This window comes from Haemaphysalis longicornis, unplaced genomic scaffold (genome assembly GCF_048455015.1).
Source record: "Haemaphysalis longicornis isolate Haplotype H1 unplaced genomic scaffold, Haemaphysalis longicornis Haplotype H1 scaffold_7, whole genome shotgun sequence".
NCBI classification, from domain to species: Eukaryota; Metazoa; Arthropoda; class Arachnida; order Ixodida; family Ixodidae; genus Haemaphysalis; species Haemaphysalis longicornis.
In genome coordinates, this window is record NW_027526422.1 from 11784181 (window position 1) to 11806410 (window position 22230).

A 22230-nucleotide genomic window follows, 5' to 3' on the forward strand; every position below is an offset into this window, starting at 1 on the left:
ACCGGGACCTGACTGCGCATGCGTGCGCGGGCACAGCGCGGCGGGCCGCCCGTCCTCGGGATGAACGCCTGCGTGTAGAACATTCTAACGACTCCGCCCACAATTCGTGTAGCTCGAGCGAGTTTCTCATGATGCCACTGTGTTATGGAGGACTGTCTCGTCCTCCGCCACACAAAACTGCCCCCCTCCCCACCTAAGATCTGCCTATTCGCACACAACACCCCCATCCCCCAAACCAACCATCTCCGTATTCTAGGCCTCCACATCCTCTCTCCTCGCCCCCCTTACACAGCACTCAATCACATCAAACAATACGTAGCCCAGCACGGCATGGGAGAGAACGGCCACGTACGTCTTCTCCGAAGCTTTCTAACCAGCCGATTAACCTACCACCTTCCTTTCACCCTCCTCACACAAACCCAGCACGCACAACTCAACGGCCTTATACGCAAAGCCTAGCGCCACGCGTTGCTTTTACCTCCCCACGCCTCTACCACGCGACTTACAGCTATGGGACTCCACAACACCACACAGGAACTCACTGAAGCGCAGCGCTCCTCCCAAATCCTCCGTCCCTCCCGCTCCTCCACCGGACACCACATCCTAGCCTCCCTTAATATCAACCCCATGCAAACGCCCTCCCCCACTGCCTATACCCTCACACATACGGCGTCTACTCCCATTGCTACTCCTCATCAAACCCCTTCCTCGTAACATGGACCCTATCCACCATGCAGGCCGCCGCATGGCACGCGCCAAGCGCCACACCATCTCTCCCCCACCCTCCCCCGCTACCATCTACGTAGACGCGGCTCAATACCCGAACAATCCGGCTTACGCCACTTCTATGCACCGCCCTCCCCACCCCACAATCATGTATGTCCTCACCTTCTCTCCTACGGCGGCAAAGGAAGTAGCCATTGCCCTCGCCATAGTTCAACATCCCCAGCCCACCACCATCTTCTCTGGCTCCTAGCATGTCCTCCCCAACTACCTTAAGGGTCGTATCTCTCCACAAGCTCCCCGTATCATCCTCTGACACCCACCCCAGAATCCTGTGGAGCTACTGTAGACTCGGGCCCACACTGGCTTAGGAGGCAATGAGGCAGTTCATTCACATGCTCGAGAACTCGTTGCCTGGGCTCCTGCTTCTTTTGCTCCTAACCACGGCATCACCCCCCCCCCCCCCCTGTACACATACACCGACATTCCAATCTACCACAGACAACCGTCGGACCCTTCCACCCCCCCCCCCCCCCCCCCACAGCTTCCAATCACCAGAGGAGGCCCGCATGTGGCGCATCATCCAAGCGCACAGCTTCCCTCACCACACAATACAGCATTCACTCACCCCAGCAGGCCGGGCAGTGCTCCAAACGCTGGGTTGGCTATCACCGAATCATGCGCAGCAGCCCCAACGCCTCCCACCCACCATCAGGACAGGACTGCGCGTGACTCCCATACCACAACATATGCACCCTACCTACAACCGGGGCCGGCGGGAGGCACGAGTCCGCTACATCAATTTGAAATATGAAGCCAACCCTCAGGTTCGTTACACAGACGTCGCCCATGACCTAACATTAACCCGCACCACCCTTGTCGCTCTCACCTCCACAGGGCAGATTGCAACTGCGGCTACATACCGCTCATGCAAGGTCGACACTGCATGCCGAAGCCCTAGCAATCGCCCACGCCGCAACAACCCAGTCAAGCCTTCACTCCCTAACAATCAGCTCCGACTCCCAACAGGCCTGCCGCCTCTACCAAGCAGGCCTTGCACCACCTCAGGCCATTCCTCTCATACAACGGCTGCCCAAAGATCTTACAATCACACTCATTTGGGCACCTGGTCACGCTGGACTCCCAGGGAACGAAGCAGCGCATGATGTCGCCCGAGCGCTTCACTCCGGGGCATTCCCATCCAAGGAGCCGGCGAGCCGGACACCTCAGTTATCCCCACCTGACCTACACCCCTCGACACCACCTCCAATTCCCTTCTATCTCACTATACCTACACCCGAAGAACATACCCTCCTCCTCATCACACGCTCACCAACTACGAATGTTACACATACCGCCGACTACAAACTGGCACATTCTTCAATCAAGCCATCCTACACCACATCGTCCCCACCATCTACCCTCCCCACCGCCAGCACTGCAATACCCCTCTCACCACTTACCATCTAGTATTCTCCTGCCCATACTCACCTAACCCCCTCCCCTCCCCCTCCCTGGAGCAGTGGGAGACTGAGCTGACCAGCCCGGACCCAGCCCGCCAGCAGGCCCTGGTCTCCCGGGCTCTCCAGTCAGCGCGGTCACGAGGCCTTCTGGACTAAAGAGGCATCCCACACCCCTTCCCCTTCCCCTGTTGCTCCAATAAACGTTCACCACCACCATCACCACCCCACTTGTTTCCCTCACCCCGCTGCCCGCACTGTGGTGCACTGGTGACTGGACACGCACTTTCATTCCTTCTGCCAGTGCCCCAAGAATCCCTACCAACCACACCCCTCCACGCCCTCCAGGCCCGGGAGCAGGCCATGCGGAGCTCCGAGGTCTTGGACCAGGCCTCCACCTCCCGACGCCTCCAGGTCGCTGCGGCCCTGTGGGCAGCCGCCACCTCCCCATAAGGGGAGAGCTCTTTAAATAAATGTTACTTCTCTCTCTCTCTCTCTCTCTCTCTCTCTCTCTCTCTCTCTCTCTCTCTCTCTCTCTCTCTCTCTCTCTCTCTGACATCCATGGCCGAAACTTCGACGCTTGTGAACCACTATATATATTTTCAAACACGCAGAACTGCAATTAGTTCGCTCTATTTAGCCATCGCAAGATAATGCGGTTTGTTCTCGCGTTTGCGATAACATCGAGCTGCAAATTGAAAGGACTGCAAAGTCACAGGACACTGCAAGTTTTCTAAGTTCACATAAGAGGGTTTTTTTTTTTTTTTTTTTTTTACAGCGAAGCCGTTTAGTCCGTTTAGTCCCTGTATGCATCCCGCATGCGTTCCACGAGGGGGGTGCTCGAACTGGGAAATGTCCGCGAACAGAAGGCGCTCACGAGCGAAAATCCGGGCAGGGACAGGGGGCGCGGCGTGTCAGCAGCAGAGGCGCTGCAGAAGTGTGGTATGGACGCTCGATGCCAATCACGTGGACACCGTCGTGCGATAAGACGGCGCAGAAGCTTTGTGCACTCCTTCATATTGCGCTTTGGACATCTGGTTTTTGTTTCGCGAATGTTTGCGTAGCATTTCGGCTGGCGTACCAGCAAATTTTCCCGCCATTTTTCCGCGGGGCTACCGTGGTTGCCAGACAACGAATGCCCTCCCGAGTCCCCGCTAAGCTTATCCGCCACCGTATCGGCCAACATTTTTTTTTTCTCGGTCGTGACAATGTGCCGCGCCTTGGACGCTGTGCTCTCGCTGTGAACCCCGACGGGCATTGCCGAATAAATTGCGCTCTCTCTTTTTTTGCAAGACACTGCACTGTCCGGTCTTTGTCCACGGGGCAGTGGGTGGTGCACTGTGGACGACCGTAGGCACGACGGGTTCGCAGGCGGCTTGAACAATGAGCACATGATGTTCCGATTTCGAAGACACTTCACAATTGCAGCAGTTCGCACATTGGTCATTCGTAATGGTCATTCAGGTGGTCACAAAGTCCTCCGCGAAGCCTCCATTCCACTATTTTCCAGCAGCCAAACACTGCCAGTGTTGGGAAAGCCTGACCTTTCCCTTTCTTTGCTTTTTTAGGTGAGAAAAACTACCCCCCCCCCCCTTTCCCCCCTGAAATAAAATTCCGGGTCCACATACGCTGCGGGGTGTGTATGGAGGACGATCCCGCGTTCCCACACGATAAAATAAATGCTTGGTCGAGATGGCCAAACCCGAGGAATTATTCCCGGCTGCCGTTAGGGCGGGTTACGCTTTCTCTCGGCGCTTGCAGGCGCCTTCTTTGTACGACCAGCGAACAACTTCTCCGCGCGTCCTTTGCCGAAGCGATCGGCGCTGACGCCACCACAATGTGGTCGGCCATTTTTCAGCGAGCACCCCCTGTGGCGCAATAGATGGACGCCACGGGAGACGCGCTCTCGGCGCATGTCGAGACCACGCACCGCCCGACGCGCTTGTGTCTCGGCGTGTCACACAATGGGCGGCGAAAGTCGGCCACGCGGGAATTCCGCGTCCTCGCCGCTGGAGGCGCCGGGTACACGAGCGCCATCCTTGCCGCAGCGTTCGGAGTCCCTGCTCTGTCCTGGAGGCATCTTCCCCAGTCACCCTAATAACGATGCTAAGAATTCTCAGAGTTTCGCTGTCTTTGATTGATTGATTGATTGATTGATTGATTGATTGATTGATTGATTTATTGATTGATTGATTGATTGATTGATTGATTGATTGATTGATTGATTGATTGATTGATTGATTGATTGATTGATTGTGGGGTTTAACGCGCCAACGCAACGCAGGCGATGACGCTCTCTCGAGTTTTAATGAGCAATTACCGGCTAGGTTACTTGCTGGAACGAATGTCTCCCGCGGGATGGACGTGGGTCAAGAGCCACCTACACTGTCGTGCCCGCTCATTTTCTTCGGTGAATGTTGCAACCGGCGGGACTTCCGAAGTTGATTCATTTATTTAGGGTTTAACGCGCCGACGCAACGCAGGCGATGAGGCGCGCGCCGTAGTGGAGGGCTCCGGATTAATTTTGATCACCTGGGGATCTTTAACGTGCGCCGAAATCTCGAACACACGGGCGTTTTTCGCTTTTCGCCTCCATCAGAAAAGCGGCCGCCGCGGACGGCAACCAAACCCGCGTCCTCGGGCTCAGCAGCACAACGCCTTAGCCACTGAGCCACCGCGGCGGGTTCCGCTGTCTTTGGAGAGAGCCACGAACGGCTCCGTAAGTGAACATGGCTTCGTGCACCTCCCAATCTACGTGCACGGGAGCAGTAGACCTCACCCGTAATTGAAGCGGGTGGTGATCACCCAGAAATCACCACGACGGCGCACCAATAGCATCGACTTTCCCCTTCCTGAAACTAAGTTTGCGCAGTGGGCGTTTCCTCTGGCTAGTCGCTTCTCTTCGGCAAACTCTAAAATATATAGAACTTCTTGCTCCCCAGTCGCAGCTTTTATTGCGAATGATATTCCGTTCATATATGAATAATGCTTACATTGGCTTACATGCTTACACTGACATGATTCAGCTTGGCAGTTGAAGACACGGACGTTACGCTCGTGTTGAACATGAAGCCAAGCGCATGCTGCGGCCGTATAGTGTTCGCATAGCCTAATCACTGCCGCACTGCGGTCAAGCCAGTTGTGTTTACAAGAAGCAAAGATAGATTCAGTTCACCTGATGCTGCTGGTGATGTTGCAGCGGGAGGCTCCATGAGGCAGCGGCCTGGTCCTGGTCCCACAGGGATCCGACGCCAACAGAAGAGGTCGCCCAGCCCGTGGGAACAGCTTTCTGCGCAGAAGACCCGAAGAAATACGCCGCGTTCAGTCATGTGACCCTATTGATTCCGTTAAGGCACACAGTTTCATGTATAGAGGCAAAACTGCCGCTCACGCGCTGGGGGTGCCACTTGGCAATTGCAACAGGGCTTGTTGTCGCTCCTGGAGACAAAAGCAACAATCCCAAGTTCATTTCTTGTTTGTCGGGCAAAAAGCTTTCTAAAATTTATGGCAAATGAGGCTGCTACATGTTTTTTATTGATAAAACAACTTTAAACAGTCTTTTAACCAAACTCTAAAGCCGCAACCACATGCAGCGTATTTTCCGCGTTTTGACGTCCCCTCGCGTTTAATCGCGTGGGCGCGCGTGGCCAAAATGCCTGGAGACGCGAGCTGACGCGCGAGGAACGGCGATGTCTATGCTCGCCAGATATCGGCAACGGAATGCGGGGGGCAGCGTCCGGGTTTCCTGTCGATCTTGTAAAACAATCAATTTCTTTTTAACCTGCGGGAATCAGCTGCTTTGAGATGAATTGCAAGCTATTTCTGTTCGAAAGGATGCTTTCCGTTCGTGGCTTTCTTGGCTTGCATCGGGGAGATCCGAAATTTGCGGTCGCTTTTTGCGAGCTAAAAATCCCGGGCCATCTCCACTAACGTGAAACCGGGCGAGGGGTGAAACATGCAGTGTATAAGTGTAATCTTGGCGCCTGGGAACTTTTGCCAGCGGTGATGAAACCATTTGGGGGGTAGAGGTATACATCTTTTCTGCAAAAGTCTCTTGTCTTTGAAGCACGGTGCTTTCTAGCGCGAGGCAAAAATGACTGTCCCGGTGTATTTTTAGCACGCGTTACGAAGCGCTCCAGGGCGAGGCGTAAACGAGTGCCCCGGCATCCAGCAGTTCCGCGGAGGATGCGCAAGTTAACCTTTTAACCGAAGACCCCCCCTCTCCGGCGACACACCCCTCGAAGCGCATCGCGTGATTCGCCGGGCCCGCGGTCGGCGCTGCGCGCAAGGCCCCGTTTTCAGTCATTCTGCTCACGTAGCGGCGGCGGCCGCGATAGGAGCGCCAGCTCAGCTGATCGGCAGCCGACCAAACCCGCAGCCTCCCACGCATGCGCCGCTTAGTCGTCTCGGGCTATGTGACGGAACGCGACGTTCCGTGAAAGAAAAAAATTCCCCCGCATTTCCCCGAGGGGGAGAATGTGAAAGTGCGAATGCACGGTTGTCGGCCCGCTTGCGGCGCTTGCGCTCGGCCCCCGCAGCCCACCGCCTCGCCGCCTTCTCTTCCATCTCTTCCATCGGGTTTGTAGTATCACGTGTACACCACGCAGTTATCAAGCCGCTATAACGCCGCTGAGTCGCCAACGCACGCCGCTGACGACGTAGTTTGAATGCGTTAAAGATATAAGGCGCGTCACTAACACTGATATCACCGTCGCGTCCGTGGCTTGGTCGGTAGAGCGTCGCGCTGCGGCCGCAAAGTCCTCGGATCGAAACCTGGCGCCGGATGCTGTTTCTTTTTTAAATATAGAGGAGCACTGCGGACGCCGACGCCGCCGCCGCCGCCGCCGGCGGTGGATGGTTTGGGGTCGCTTATAAAGTGCATTCGCACTTAAAACGCCGCGTTCGCCAAGAATGAAAGCGAGGTCGGGCCTCCTGTGGGCGTTGCACGGGACCGAATGGCTCTGAGCCGTGGTCGGCAATACAGCTACATCAAAGGTTAACCAAGCGAAACCAAGACTCAATCAAAGCCGAGTTTTTGCTTTGCATATCGAAGGTTAGCTGAGCTAAACCGCAACAACTTTTAAGCACGCGTTACGTTTTAGCGCGAGGCGTAAACGAGTTTCCCGGTGTTTTAGTACCGCGGCTTCATGAGACGACGATTACGACGACGACGACAACAGGAGACGCCAACAACCTCAGCGCCTAAGGGGATTCCAATAGCCAGAGCTCCCTAATAAGGGAGATCTGGCTACATTACTTGTAGTATCAGCATTATGGGGATTGTCTGCAAGATTGGTGCGTGACGAACAACAGTTATGGGCGCCAGAATACTGGCGGCGCATTCCATTCCATTTGCGGCTACCGTGGCTTGCGTGAGGGAGACCGGGGATGTTCGACAGCTTTTCTTGACTCAAATAAGGGTGATTTGGTTACATAGCTTGAAGAACAAGCATAATTGGCCGCGCATCCAAGAACGGTGCGCAAGAAACAAGCGGTATCACTGCCCGACTTTGTCAAATACGGTCAAACAAAACACACCCTACCATATTCGTTGGCAACCTATAGGTTCGTATACAAAATTCTTGCTTTGCGCGGTCGCTTCCTGACGTGGCTGAAAGGTTTGGTGTTAGGTTTCTGTCCTGAAGGTAAATGTTTCGAATCTTGGCGAAACCTCGCTCGTTTTATTAGTTTAAAGACTATCGCCTTTAAAAATCGCGGGCCATCTCCACTAACGCGAATTCTGGGGAGGAGCGAAGCATGCAGTGCATAAGTGTATTCTTGGCGCCTTGGCGTTTTTGCCAACGGAGATGAAACCGTTTGGGGTAGAGCTATACAGCTTTGCTGTAAAAGTCTCTTTGAAGCACGAAGCTCCATAGCGCGAGGCGTAAACGAATTTCCTGGGGTTTAGTACCGTGACTACATGAGACGACGATTACGACGACGACAGGAGACGCCAACAGCCCCAGCCCCTAAGGGGCTTCACCCCTAATAAAATGAAATAACTGATTATCTTAACTATCCGTCTTGTGCCTCCCTCCCTTTCTCAGGAGGTATACAAGCAAGCAAGGAAGAAGACCACTTGAGCGAATAAGAGAACAAAATTTTATGTTTCTCTGGCACTTAAATCCGCTTACATGGTTTGCAGGCAAAAGCCTAGCAATAACAAAGCTTTCTTTATTGCACCTCCGTTGCTCGTGGCTCTCCTTTTTCTTAGTTTTTTTTTTACTCAAATTACTCCGATTGGCTGACTTCACACTACCGCTTCCCCACAGTCCACGCTCCATTCCGCGCGCACCCGTTCAACCCACGTGCACCTGTCACGACGTATACTCATCAGCCTCATTCTTTACCAACCCACCGCTGTGGCTCAGTGGCTAAGGCGCTGCGCTGCTGAGCACAAGGTCGCGGGTTCGATTCCCGGCATCGGCGGCTGCTTTTCTGATGGAGGCGAAAAACAAGAACGCCCGTGTGTACGAGATTTCGGCGCTCGTTAAAGATTCCCAGGTGGTCAAAATTAATCCGGAGCCCTCCGCTACGGCGCGCCTCATCGCCTGCGCCGCGTCGGCGCGTTAAACCCCACTATCAATCATCATTCTTGTACCAATCTGGCAGAGGGCCGAGTCAGCGCCGTGGTTAGAGCCTTGGCTGCTGCTCTGGCGAGCCGGGCTGTAATCCCACCGTAAACCAATTTTAAAGGGAAGCTTCAGTGTCATCACTCATGCCGTTGTTCGCCAATACACCCTGCAGAAAAGCCAACTTTCTCTGATGACCATGATGAATGATCGTTGGTGAAGTAAAAGGAGAAAAAAACGCTTCAGTGGCCGGAATCGAATCTGAATCCCTTGCGTTTTGAAGCCGGCGTCTATCCGATTGCTCCATTACGACACGGTCGAAGCGAACGCCAAGTAGCAGGTACCGCCTCGCGCCGTGCGCGCCCGAGAGTTGCTGTGGGTACTCTAGAAAAGCGGTGCGTACCTCCAGACTAGCACGTACTCGCAGTGTCGGATTAGCCATCCAAAGAATCCATCACGAGAAAGCTTCGTGTTCAACCACCGTCGTCATTAGACGGAGGGGTGCATGATTTTTTTTCTTTACATCGGTGGACATGTTAGGTAGTTTTATAGCATATATTCACCGTGTCTACGTTGCGTTACCGTATTCCGTGGTCAGTTGCTTCGCAGTCGCTGGGGGCTGAGGGCCGAGCCGTAGTCACGGGAGGTCTCAAAACGAATGACGTAAAACTTTGTTGCTCAGGGCTATTTGTTTTCGCTCAAAAAAAGTTTGAATATTTGACTAGTCGGGCTAAGTGTCACAATACAATTATTCCGAGAATATTGTAGACATCTCCACTGGAGCTTTAAAAAAGAAAACACAATGACGGTGGCACCATCTACTGGGCATAAGTTGCATCAAATAACGTTGACTATAGAATTCATGCCTACACTACATATTCTGGCAAGAAATAAGTAGAATATGTTGTAATAATTACGCAAGAACCCACATTATTGTCCCCAGCACGATTATGGATGCGTAAGAACGTTCTGCGAACTCGGTAACTTGCCTGAAGTATTTTGAGGCGGGCGAGGGTTAGGACAAGCAGGGGAGTCGTTTGTCGCACTCCCGAGCACAATTTAGTAAGAATGACGTAATAAAGAGCATCGATTAAGATTATTTATTTATTTATTAAGTTACCCTCAAGAACCAAAGGGCATTACAGAGGGGAGTGGGTTAGATCCCTGTGTAACAAAAAGAAAAGCAGTAGCACAAATACAAGCTGAAAATAGCAACAAAAACAGTAACATTCACAACAATAGGTTGCTTACAGCATATCTAAAAGCAGTAGCATCTTTTCACAGCAAGCAACAGACGGAGGAAGCCGGTTCCATCTATATAATGCAAGTGCTGGGGATAAACGAATCACGGAAATGCTTTGCATGACTGAATGTGACGTTAATTTTGTGCTGGTGATCAATGCGTGCTGAAAGGTAAGATGGTGAAGATAGTAACTGATTTCATAGAATGGGACTGTTGTTATATTTTCTGTGAAAGAGGCACAACCAAAAAAATTTCCTCCAATGCTCGAAAAGGGGTAAATAACGGCTTAATTTCAGGGCTCTAGCACTTTGTCTGCGGTAATAGTTGGAAAGAATAAAGCGTGGCGCACGCTTTTGGACTGCTATTTCTGTAATGAGTAATTCTTGACCGGGTTCCCATGCACACTCTAATTTTGAACGAACTAGAAATTCATAAAGATGCAACTTTAGGGAACTAGAAGCCAGATAGAAATTGCGCCGGAGGTAGCCTAACATACGGTTACCGTTATGAATGACATAATCAATGCGATGTTTCCGCGAAAGGTTATATGTTAAGTGCACGCCAAGATAGTTACAAGATAAAAAAGCTTCGAAGGGAACGTCGTTAAGAAAGTAGTTAGGTGCTGCAGAGTTAATTCCGTTTCTCGAACTTTCAACTACGTTAACTTTCGAAATTAAGATTCATCTTCCACAACTTGCACAATTCCATCCCTTGATTAATATATAACTAAAGAGTGTTAATGTCAGATGTACTAGTTATTTCCCGATAAATTACACAGTCACAAGCAAAAAGGTGTGCTAAAGAGCGGATGGTAGCCGGTAGGTCATTGACGTAGGTCGAAAAAAGTAGAGGCCCCAACACAGAGCCTTGGGGAACGCCGATCAACGGCAGGTAGGGGAGAATCGAAGTTATGAAGTTATTCACTGTAACAATTGTTAACGGTTAGTCAAGGATGAACGTAACCAGTTAAGCACGGTATTATCCAAGTGAAGAAATAATACTCCATGTGACAGTGTCGAAAGCCTTCACAAAGTAAAAAAAAATATGCAGTCCGCAGTCGACGCTCGATCTAGAACTGTGTGGAAATCATGAGTAAAACATAGAAGCTGCGTTTCATACGAAAGTGATTTTCTGAGCCCATGCCGTGAATCACTAAAAAATGAATTGTTCTCCAAAAACTTGGCAAGGTAAGAATAAATGACGGGTTCTAGAGTTTGCATGAAATGCTAGTTATGACACTCGGCGAAAATTGTGCGGGGAATGTTTATCCCCAAGACTTTCGCAAGGGAACCACCCTACCGATGTTCCAATCATCCGGCATAGAGCTAGTATGAAGTGATGGCGTGAACAGTTTTGTCAGAAATACAGAACAATACAATTTTGTGTCGATGAGAAATTTGGAATTGTTATTGTCAACTCCACATGATGACGTCACGTTTTGTTTTTCAATTAAACGGAAAATACGAGGGAAGTCGAATATAATTGGTTCTATAGCAAGTAACTCAGGAGGATGGTATGCCGGATAACTGGTGACAGCAGAGGGAGAACCCAGAAGTGAACACAACTTCAGCAGACTCGTCACCAGGAACCGTTACGCCATCTGGTTATCGTTGACCCATCTATATTTTAGTTAATGATATTTAAGAATTATTTGGGATTATTTACTAGCATACATGGTAGCGTTGTATTGAAAAATGAATTACGAGATTCTTTCCGTGCAACTTTGTACTGGCTGTATCAAGAATTAAGCGCCGAGCGCCGTGCATTTTCTGTAATCAATACGCGAGGGTACATTTCTCCGGCGTAGGGAGGCCGGTGGCTACGGCAAAACCTGTGCCGGCAAGTTCCCGTTCATGGTAACTGCTTGCGCATGCGCGGTCGACTCCCGCGATCACGGTATACGGTAACGTAAATGCGGTAACGGTATGCTAAAACTCCCTAATGCCGAGTCACGTATAAACTATAATCTCTGTCCAATATGCAGCCGACCGGCACGTTCCGGTTGTGCCTGCTGTAATTTTTCACAACACTCCACGTCCTGAGCCGCAGCGTTTGTCGGCATCGTTACACCCAAGAAAGGATGGGGGACTTTTTTCACTCGCCGTGCACGCGTTAAAACTAAACTCATCATTACCGTAGATAACAACCCAAGAGAAGACGAAAGGAACCCGACGCGCTCCTCAGACGGAAAAGAAAAAAAAGATGTCGGAGCAGAAGGAAAGGCTACGGCAAGGAAGCTGCCGAAACAGGAATCCCCGCTGACCTCGGCAGCAGCTAGAGCCATGAATGACCACAAAGCGAAGAGAGCGCATTCACAGTGCCAGCCAAAGGGAGCCCGACGAAAGCGTTTGCCACGCACAGCCGCGGAGGCAAGCGCGCTGTGTGTGTCGGGCCCCCACTTCCCGACCCTTCTTGGGTTCCCCCTTTTCCCGTCCTGCCACCGACCTGCGGGGGTCGTTCACTCCTTTGCGGTCGGACACTTGGCGCCGGGAACCGGCTGGCTTGCGGTTTAGGGGGCTCGGAGCTCAAGGTCAGCGCACTCTCGCTGCGGGCTGAGCGTTTCCTGCCCGTCTGTCCGAAGAAACGCTCTGTTTGCTTGGCGCATACGCGCACGTGTAACTTCTCTTGGCTGGGAGGCAAAAATACTTCGCACAAAACGGTAGTTCGGCCTAACCGAAAGCGACAGCTTCGGGTATGCTGGCCTACGTGTTCGACGTGTGTACTTTTTAACCATAAACTACGGTTTTTGCGTTCATGACAATATCCTTCTTGAACAGCGTATAAATCAATAGAAGGCAAGCTTTAGGCACTGTTACCCGCCGCGGTGGCGCAGTGGCTAAGGCGTCGGGCCGCTGTGCCCAAAGTCGCGGGTTACGGAGCCACTTTCAATAAATGTACCTGTAATCTTGCGCCCTGACCCAACTGCACGAAGAATTACTATGTGAGTAAAATACATCTAGCTGCTGTCTTTTTGGAAAGCGGAAACTTCCGCAAAACACGTGGGAGCTGCTAACAGAGCGCAGTTCAGCGGGTATACCCTCCACTTAGGTTTTATATCGAGACAGCCGCCCATTCTGTAGGAACCCGTAAAGTTCTTCCAAAACGCCATGAGTCGCTTGGGCTGACTTTTCTGTCAGCTTACGGCATGCACATACAAAAAAAAAATCATTGAAAGAGGTGTAAAACAGTGCGTTTAAAATACCCACAGAATTACCCCTACTCGCCGTCCTCGCGGGCCTCCCTATCTGTTCCGACTGTAAACAACTGAGAAAGCTACACGCTGACAATCCGTACCCCTTGACACCTTTACGAGTCCCCAAGACGTGAAGTTTTTCGCGGCTGCCCCAATCCGCCATGCGCCCGGAAAACGATCACGCATTAGCTACCGCAATGCGTACCTCCCTGCAGGCTTCTTCTTCTTATTATTATTTATTATACCCTCAAGGCCACAGGCATTGAAAAGGGGAGTGGGTATTACAAGATGTACAAACGTAAATACAGTGCATATGTTCAAATACAAAAACATTGATTGTCCTGATTATACAATGTTAACTAATGCTAGATGAAACAGGTGATTATCGCGTATGGAAACAATATCGGCGGGAAGGCGGTTCCACTCTCGGGATGTTTTGGGAATGAAAGACCCCGCAAAATATTTTGTGGTGGATGCATCAATTCCAACGTTATGATTATGGCCAATTCGACGTCATATGTACTGAGGCTGTGAAAGCAGTTCATCGTGGAGAATAGCATGTTAATATAGCTTGTGAAACAAAGGTAGGCGAAAAATGCGACGTCGTGATGTCAAAGATGGGAGGTCAATACTACTTTACATCGTCGTTACACTTGCAGACCTGCTATTTGATAGAATAAAACGGGCTGAATTATTCTGAACAAGTTCAAGTGCGGTAAGTAAATTGTCATGACGCGCATCCCATACTGGCGTGGCGTGTTCTAGTTTTGATCTGATTAGTGTTTTGTATAGAAGTTTTAACGAAGACGGGGATGAGGAAAAGTTTCGACGTAAATAACGTAGCATGCGGTTCGCCTTGATAATGTATTCGATGTAGGGCTGGGCGTCGATCAAAAATTTTAATCTGATTAACCGGCTTCCTTTAATAGGTTAATTAATCAATTAATCGGATGTGTTCATTTAGGTGAATAACGCTTAAAAGACAGAGAATGCTATGTTTTTCTTTATGGTTGTTTTCATTTTCACGTTGCCGATGCTAGTTTGTAGAAATCGTTTTAGACAATCAGTGATAATTCACCCGGTTGCGGAGACAAAGAAGCTTGTTAACATTTTCAGGCAGCAGAGAGTTTCTTTGCTTGTTGACAGTCATCCCGGCTGTGCTGAACACACGCTCGCATGGCGTTGAAGTTACCGGAACACACAGCAGCATTTTTACACCGAAAGGAGAATGACACCAGCAGCTGAGCGCAACCACGAAAGCGCATGCGCGGAAGGCACCAAAGGCAGCTCTGTTCCCGGACTGGTCCATGGATAATTGACGAGGCGCAAAAGCACGTGACACGAAAAAGTTCAAAGGCGCCAATCTACAGCGCATAGCGACGTCTCGACACATGCGAGTCCCCACTAGCGAGTGCTGTTGTCCGCAAGCGCATCGCACAGCTTTCTCGCTGTGAGACGGAGATCGTCGCGGGCGGTCTTTTTGGGAAAACATCTTGGGACGCAGGGTTCACTGGCCAGCGTACAATGGTTGATTGATTTGATTGATTGTGGTGTTTAACGCGCCGACGCAACGCAGGCGATGAGGCGCGCCGTAGTGGAGGGCTCCGGATTAATTTGGACCACCTGGGGATCTTTAACGTGCGCCGAAATCTCGAACACACGGGCGTTTTTGCTTTTCGCCTCCATCAGAAAAGCGGCCGCCGCGGCCGGGAATCGAGCCCGCGACCTCGTGCTCAGCAGCGCAACGCCTTAGCCACTGAGCCACCGCGGCGGGTAGCGTACAATGGTGCTGTGCAATCTACTCTTTGAGAGCGTAAATTCTTCAAACAGCTGCCGCCGATCACTACCGCTGCGAGGGTTCCCCGATGCGGAAGCATGTTGTTTCGGTTAAACGAACCCCCAAACAGCATTTTCTTCTCAGAGCTGCGCGGCGTAAACAGCACGGCGTTCCCCCTTCGCTTGCGGAACTGACAGCGACGATCTGGACAAAGGCAACGCGGTAGTTGAGGGTGCCGGCAGCTAATGGAAAGGAAAAGGCTGGTACGAGGGACGTAAAAACGCAAAAAAAAAAAACGCAAAAAAAAACACCCAGTCGCGCGCAGGGTTGAAGACAGCAGGCCTTTCTCCCGTGGCGCCCTACACTTCAACCGATTAACCGATTAAAAAATTAATCACGACTAAAGCATTAATCGATTAATCGGAAGGTTAATCGACCAATCGCCCACCCCTAATTCGACGTGTTGCGTCCAAGTTAAGTTGTTAGTAATATGAACACCTAAGTACTTATAAGAGGAAACGATTTCAAGTGGTATATTGTTCAGGTAATATACGGGCATACAACTAGTAGCTCTTGATACACGTATAACTTTACATTTACTGACATTATGTTTCATTAACCATTCTTTGCACCAGTTACTTACACTAGTTAGATCTGATTGGAGAGAGTAGGAGCCGTTATCTATAGTTATTTCCCGAAAAATTACGCAGTCGTCGGCAAACAAGTGAACAGTGGAGGATATAAGAGAAGGCAGATCATCAATGTAAATAAGAAACAAAAGAGGTCCAGAACAGATCCCTGGGGAACCCCAGAGGAGACCTGGCTAAGTATAGAGCTATGATCATTAGCTGAAACAAATTGCGAACGATTATTAAGGAAAAATTCAATCCACTTCATGATGGTGCCATCTAGTTGCAGTTTACTTAGTTTTCGTACTGAAGGAAAGCCAACGTCGCGATGGAAGAGATGACGGGGCTGAATGTAAGTAAAGTGCAAGGTCTATAACAACATGCCAGCAAACACAAAACAAGGAAAAAAATCGGCACAGTTTTTCGCGAGATGTACATTCCGATGGCACATATATACCCGGGATATCCTGACCAAGAACAGTTACAGATTATCCCTGAGCATACTCTACGAGAGAGCGCGCGAAAGCGTTTCTTTTAGCCAGGTTGGTCGACGAGTCCACTAGCAACGTTGACTACAGCCCAAAACCTCGACATCGAACTCGTTGCAGCTACTTGTTGAAGAATCCTTATCCATGCCGGTGCAACACTGCCTCCACAGAAGTCGAGGGCCAACGGAGAATGCGGACGAGATTTGTTCTGACGAACGCGCTAGAGGAACGCGTCGCAGCCCAGGGGAATCGAGCTCGCGCGCCGACGGTTAGCTGCTGAGGACGCTTTTTGCGAACGCTAGCCAAGCTCTCTACGGCCATTCACCAAGTTACCCACATGCTACGCCGTGTATTCAATCGTCACATGAGAGTGATCTTGTCCTGTCGACAGAACAAGATCTCACCCGCTTAACTCGGGCTCTCCTCATCTCTGTAATCACCTACGTTGTTCCATACCTCATCCTCACAAGGGAGACCTGGTCTTGAATTGTCCCATTCGTAAAGCCTTAAAACAAGACCTGAACCTACCTGTAGCCACCTTTCTAGCCACTAATGTATTTAAAGCGCGTGACATCCTTGCTCACTATTTTCAACAGCAGTTTAGGCCGACACAAATTTGCCCGGCGTAGACAGAAAACTCCCAGTGCACAAGAGCGTGAGCCTGGACGACGCCAGGCGGCCTCGCGGAGGCCGCCTGGCGTCGTCCAGGCTTGCGCGTGGGCTCGTGCCACATAAGGAGCTCCCGCCTTCGGCGTCGTGTAGTGACCGGCGCGCCGAAGACGAATCTGTCAGGCCATCCCTTCACAATACACACGTGGAGACGGCCACCGGAACAGCTAACCAAGAAGTGGAGGTCTACCGAGGCAAAAACGCGCCACAAGAGGATTTGCCCTACGCGGCTGTGCCGTCGGGAGATGACGACGAAAGGGAAGACAACGATTGCTACTGAATGAAACACTGTACATACTTTAATGGTATTTACTTCACAGTGCCGTCCAAAACGGCTTTGCACTGCTGGAATTCGGCTGCTCCCTCTCTCCTGGGATCCTCTGTCAGTGTGGGGAGAAGCTAGGTCGGCCCCAAGCTCTACTTTTTCTCCAGCTTTGCACCTCTAGTGCAACCTGCGGCAATTTTTTCGTTATATTGTAAACATGATATTGTGATTTAAAGAAAACGAATTTGATGACACCTATGCACTTATTTTGAATTGTGAATGCGAAAGTATTAATGTCTGATTAAACGCCGCCGAGTGTAATTTGAACGACGCAGGACCCTCTGCGCCATGGACAGCGCCCTGGCACACTGGTGACTACTGTGCCGCTGTGCGAGTGGTGGCACTTGTGAGTGCAGGTAAAGTTGACGAGCACCGCTCTTTTATAACTCGCTCGCGCTTAGCCCGCAGCGTCAATGAAGACCAGCGTAGTTGAGTCACCGCACTGCCTTTTGGGTGTTTGTGCCCTGGACATTGTTCCGCCTTGGTGGTGCTGGGGGATCGCGTTTCTCGACACTTGAAGGAATTGTGCGGTTTTCACTACACAGTGGTCTCTATAAGGTTGTCTGATACGTGAACGACGACCCCTTCTTCAGTGTGCCCTTTGGAAGAACTTTTGTCCAGTTTGTGCACATTCACAGTAGTGCCCCTTCAGTGTGTGTTTTTTTCTTTCAAACTTAATCGTCTATCTGAACGCCGGTCCCTTCTTCAGTGCATCCTCTGGAAGATCTGCAACTGCTGCCCAGTTTGTGCATATTCACTGTATTGCCCTTCAATGTGTTCTTTTTTAACTCAAGAGCGCTACATAGGAACTGAATATTATCACCTTTCAATAATCTGTAAGCCCTCTCCCCACCCCTTATTCCCTTTTTCCCCGCCAGTGCTTCTTGCCTCTTTCTCATTAAAGCCTATCAATCAATCGGCAGTGGGGAACGTTCAGCTGTGATGTTATTTCCCGGAGTATGGCTACGGCCGTTTCTGCTTCCGTTGGAGACACGTATTTAAGGTTCGTGAGTGCTTGGCGTCTCGAGGGTATAGTGCTTAGTCACGCTTTTTCGGTGTTCAGGTGTCGCTCTGTAAGCTCGTCTAGGTAGGATGTTGCGTCATCAGGACAGCAGTAGGTGTGCTTATATGTGCTTCTAGGAAGTGCGAGGGCCTGTTCGTAGTCTTTAGAATGACGGTGTCGATCGTTCGGTGTTCAGCTGCCGCCAGACGGGTAAAGCCGGAAGCCATGTACGCAATTCTTGAGGCGATAAACGCTTGAACCAGACGCAGCGTGTCCTGCTCGCTTCACGCCGTGTTTTTGGCTGGCAATGCGACAGAGCATCCTGGCGTTTGGGCGGTTGACGAGTCCAGTTTTAAATGCAGAGCATTTCTTTAACTCACATGTAGCGTCCGCCGTCCGTCCGCAACAGCTCAGCGCGCAGGTGCTCCCTCTCCCCCACTCCTCCTCTCCCGCATCACGCTACCCTCCTCGCTCTCAACAACAGGTCCGCACCCCTCCCCCTACACTATAAAAAGAAATGACAGTTACCGGCGCCTGGTTTCGATCCCACGACCCTGCGGGCGGAACGCAAGGTACATGGTGCTCTACCCACTGCGCCACAAAGCCGACACAGAATGGAGGGCTACGAACGCGCCTTATATCCTTGACTCATTCAAACTACGTCATGAAGCTGCTGATACAACGCATTCACTACCTGTGGGCGGAACGCGAGGTACATGGTGCTCTTCCCACTGCGCATCATGTAGTTTGTGTGAACAGTTCGACGAACGTCATGTTCTCAGTAGTTTAAATCAGTTCAGTGACGCCGATTTTTTGTTTTTTTTTTTTTACTTCTTCTCTTCTCTTTCTTCTGCCCTGTATCTATAGGGCCTTTTCTACCCTCCCCTACCCATTCCCCCGCCGAGTAGCATGTCGGTGGTACGATTCCGGCAAAACTCTCGGCTTTCTCCTCTAATAAAGAGCTTTCTCTCTCTCTCTCTCCCACTGCGCCACAAAACCGACACAGAATCAAAGGGTACGAACGCGCCTTATATCCTTGACTCATTCAAACTACGTCAAGAAGCTGCTGATACAACGCATTCACTACCACCAATTCCCCAAACACTAAACGTTAACGCAATACACCCACCCCCTATGCGACGCATTTACTCGAGTCCCCCTCGCGGGAAGATGGGCCCAATTTTTTAGATTAGTCATGCCAAATATTTTAATCTTTTGGGCGTCTAACATCTAACATGACCTGGATATCCCTGGTCGGATTTCGGTGGCGTTTTTTCCCTTTTCGTGCCAAGAGAAGATTCGAATTTTAGGCGGACATTCGGCCAGTTGGAGGCGACCTCGCATGGTTCCCGCCGACCCTTTCTTTATCCAAAGCGTTAATCGACGGCGTAAGTGTCGTGCTTCATGTCCGAGATGTTCCGTGAGGTTGATGAATGATATAAAAATTGTAGGCATGACCGAGCCGTGAGCCCCTAATTTTCGCATGCTAAAGTGACAGAAATGAGGTCGCCCACCATGATGTTTGCCATGGCGGTACAGTAACAAAGTCGGGCTCTTATCCGTACATGGTTTCGCCGCAGCCCAGGTCACTAAGGTTCTTCAGAACAGCGGCGTACAGTAGCAGAACAGTAGTACATCCCCTGCCACTGCACCTGAATGACTTTTTGCCCCACGCTGCTTAGCTACCTTTGGCGGTAGCGAAACGGCCTTGCATGATAAGAAAAAACATGGGGTGTGTTGCCCTGCGAAGAAAAGCGGAGCAGACGACGCTCCCACAACTGATAGTTTTGTGCGCGTACCCTCGCCTATTTTGCCGGTGAACACCGTGATAAGGCGCTGATATGCCGATCGGTCGTCGCTCCGGCTATATTATTAAAAATTTGGGAGGCTGTACGGGTGGGTGCGGGAGGGAATTCAGGAAGAAATACTTTTTGCATGATTTCTCTGAAAGCCAATCTTTTTGGGGGGCGTGCCTTATGCCATTTTTTAGTACGCCGTGGTGGCTGCTAGGAAGACCGGTACTGGAAAAAGGTCCATTGGGCCCGCGTGCACATCGCATCCGACGACTCAGATAAGAGCGCGCCACCAAGTAATGGAAGCGGCCGATGCGTGGATAAACGCCGTGGAAAAAATCTATTAACCATTCAATGCTTTCGCCTAGATAAAATTCGGAAAATGCCTATGGTTCTTTCACTAGCCACGCAAATACCCGAGCGTACGCTTAACACAGAGACCGCGAAATATCAAGTGTTCCCGGCCTCCGCTTTACAAACGAAAAGTATTTCTGGAGACGTGTTTTCTTTGTATAAATAACGCGTGGATGCAGTCAACCTGGAGTTTCATGTGAACGTCCTTGGAACCATGAGTGCCAAGGCGAGTACGTCAAACCTGTTTATAGCGAACTGCAATATGCACTGCGATTTGTTCGATATATCCAATAGTTCGATATAGCTGAACCCGCCTATAACGAGCTTATTGTTACGAGTTCGCAATCCACGGGAGCCCCCCGCCCCCTCCCCAACTCCGCCATCCGCGTATGCAGAAACGAACACAGTACAGTAACCATTACCATACCAAAATAATCCATAAAGTAATAGAGCTACTTTCCTCCTTAACTGCCCACGTTGCAAAAGAAAGCGGTGATTTTTGTTTTCACTTTCGTTTTGCCGGCTTCAACTAACATTGCATTCTCTACACGAAACATTGTTTGCACCAGTTCGAGTCCGCGTCCTCAAAAATCTAAGAAGCATTGGCGGAGCACATCGACTGCCGAACGCGCTTCATTATACGCGTCGGACGGATTTCACTCGCGACATCATCGGGAACGTTGGCGAGCTCTTCCCACAGTTCACCGATGCTGCTGTCTTGGTCCGGACTCGCTGACTGGGCGGGTTCCGTCGCGAGTCCCGCGCGTCGGAAACAGTTACAGAAAGTATTGGGCGTCACGTCGCTCCGTGAGAGGCGCAATGTCTCAGTCGCGGCTCTTGCTCCGTGGTCGCGGCCGATCCATATCTCAATTGCCGCTCCGAGATCATGGATTTCGGCGGCCATTCTAGGCGCCTAGAGTTCGATATATCAGATGTGAACTTCGTTATAAGGAATGTGTTTCCCATGTATTTCCGTAACAGAATTATTTTTGTTCGATATATAGCATAATTCGCTCTATCTGGGTTCGTTATAGCCGGGTTTGACTGTAGTGTAGGTAATCGGTAATACGCCCGAGCTCAGGCCGTAAGCACGGTGCACGTGCTGCCTCGACCCATACGTGCACGAGGGGTTAGGCAGAGCTGCACAGCTTACCGAGTACGCTGCCTTCCGCCAGGTAGGAGGCTCCGGTCTGGCCGGCGGCGAAGCGCAGGGGCGGAACGCCAGGTGGGCAGCCTGCAGCTCTAGGCACGAGTGCATCTCCGTCAAGGGCCCTCGTCGTCCTCCGGGAAACTCTCCTCACATCCACACGCACTTGACGTCACTCTCAGATGTTGCACGGCACGCTAGCAGCCGCACAAGGTATGCGTAGCAAGCGATCGCACAGCGGCCGTTGGGTCCCGAGTGGTCGATGTTCATGGCGACAAGTGGCCCTTCAGAAACAACCGTCCAGGAAACGCAGGCACCGGTTCCCAGCAGCCCACACGACCCATCCCGACGTTGTGCTCTGAGTCAGGTGTATCGCGAAGCGTCATCACTTCCTCGTTGTGGCGACATCACTGCGCGGCTTTTATCTGGTTCTCGTGCCGACCGAGTATCTCGGAAAGGTCAGCGGGAGAGCCGGCGCCGAGCCACGTGCTCCTCACATCCCTACGAGGCTCCCACGCGGGCCGTCCCGTCAGCGCAGTCAGCGGAGAGCGAATGTTGTGCGACCTTCCGCGGCTGCGGCCAGCAACGCGGCGTGCGCCCTCTCCCACAGCCTCCTCCCCTCCAGGGGCCTCGCTACCTCCTCCTCCTCTTCCTGCGCTCCCAGTGGGTGCGCGCGCGCAGGTGCGCGTCTTGTGAGCCGCTCTCCCCTTCGCGTACGAATGCGACAGAGAAAGGCCCCTCGAAGTCTTGCTGCCGACTGGCTTCTCAAACGGCACACAAGGAAGACGATAGGAGCTCTACGACGGGCGCTTCTACTTGGACACAGACGTCATGTCCTAACTGGATCGTGGCTC

At 51.2% G+C, this 22230-nt stretch overlaps 1 protein-coding gene across 3 annotated transcripts in view; it reads right to left on the reverse strand.

Annotated features, from left to right (window-relative positions):
• Dati (zinc finger protein datilografo) overlaps positions 1-21971 on the reverse strand; it is a 136386-nt gene extending 114415 nt beyond the window's left edge. The window contains exons 1-2 of one of the 3 annotated variants that reach the window (XM_077675996.1): positions 21383-21971; positions 5359-5472 (exon numbers count right to left, since the gene is read on the reverse strand). In XM_077675996.1, the coding sequence (XP_077532122.1) occupies positions 5359-5472; positions 21383-21487 (219 nt within the window). In that variant the 5' untranslated portion in view covers positions 21488-21971. The remainder of the gene's footprint in view (positions 1-5358; positions 5473-21382) is intronic. The other 2 variants (XM_077675994.1, XM_077675993.1) reach the window with 2 other exon arrangements.
• Positions 21972-22230: the final 259 nt, after the last annotated feature.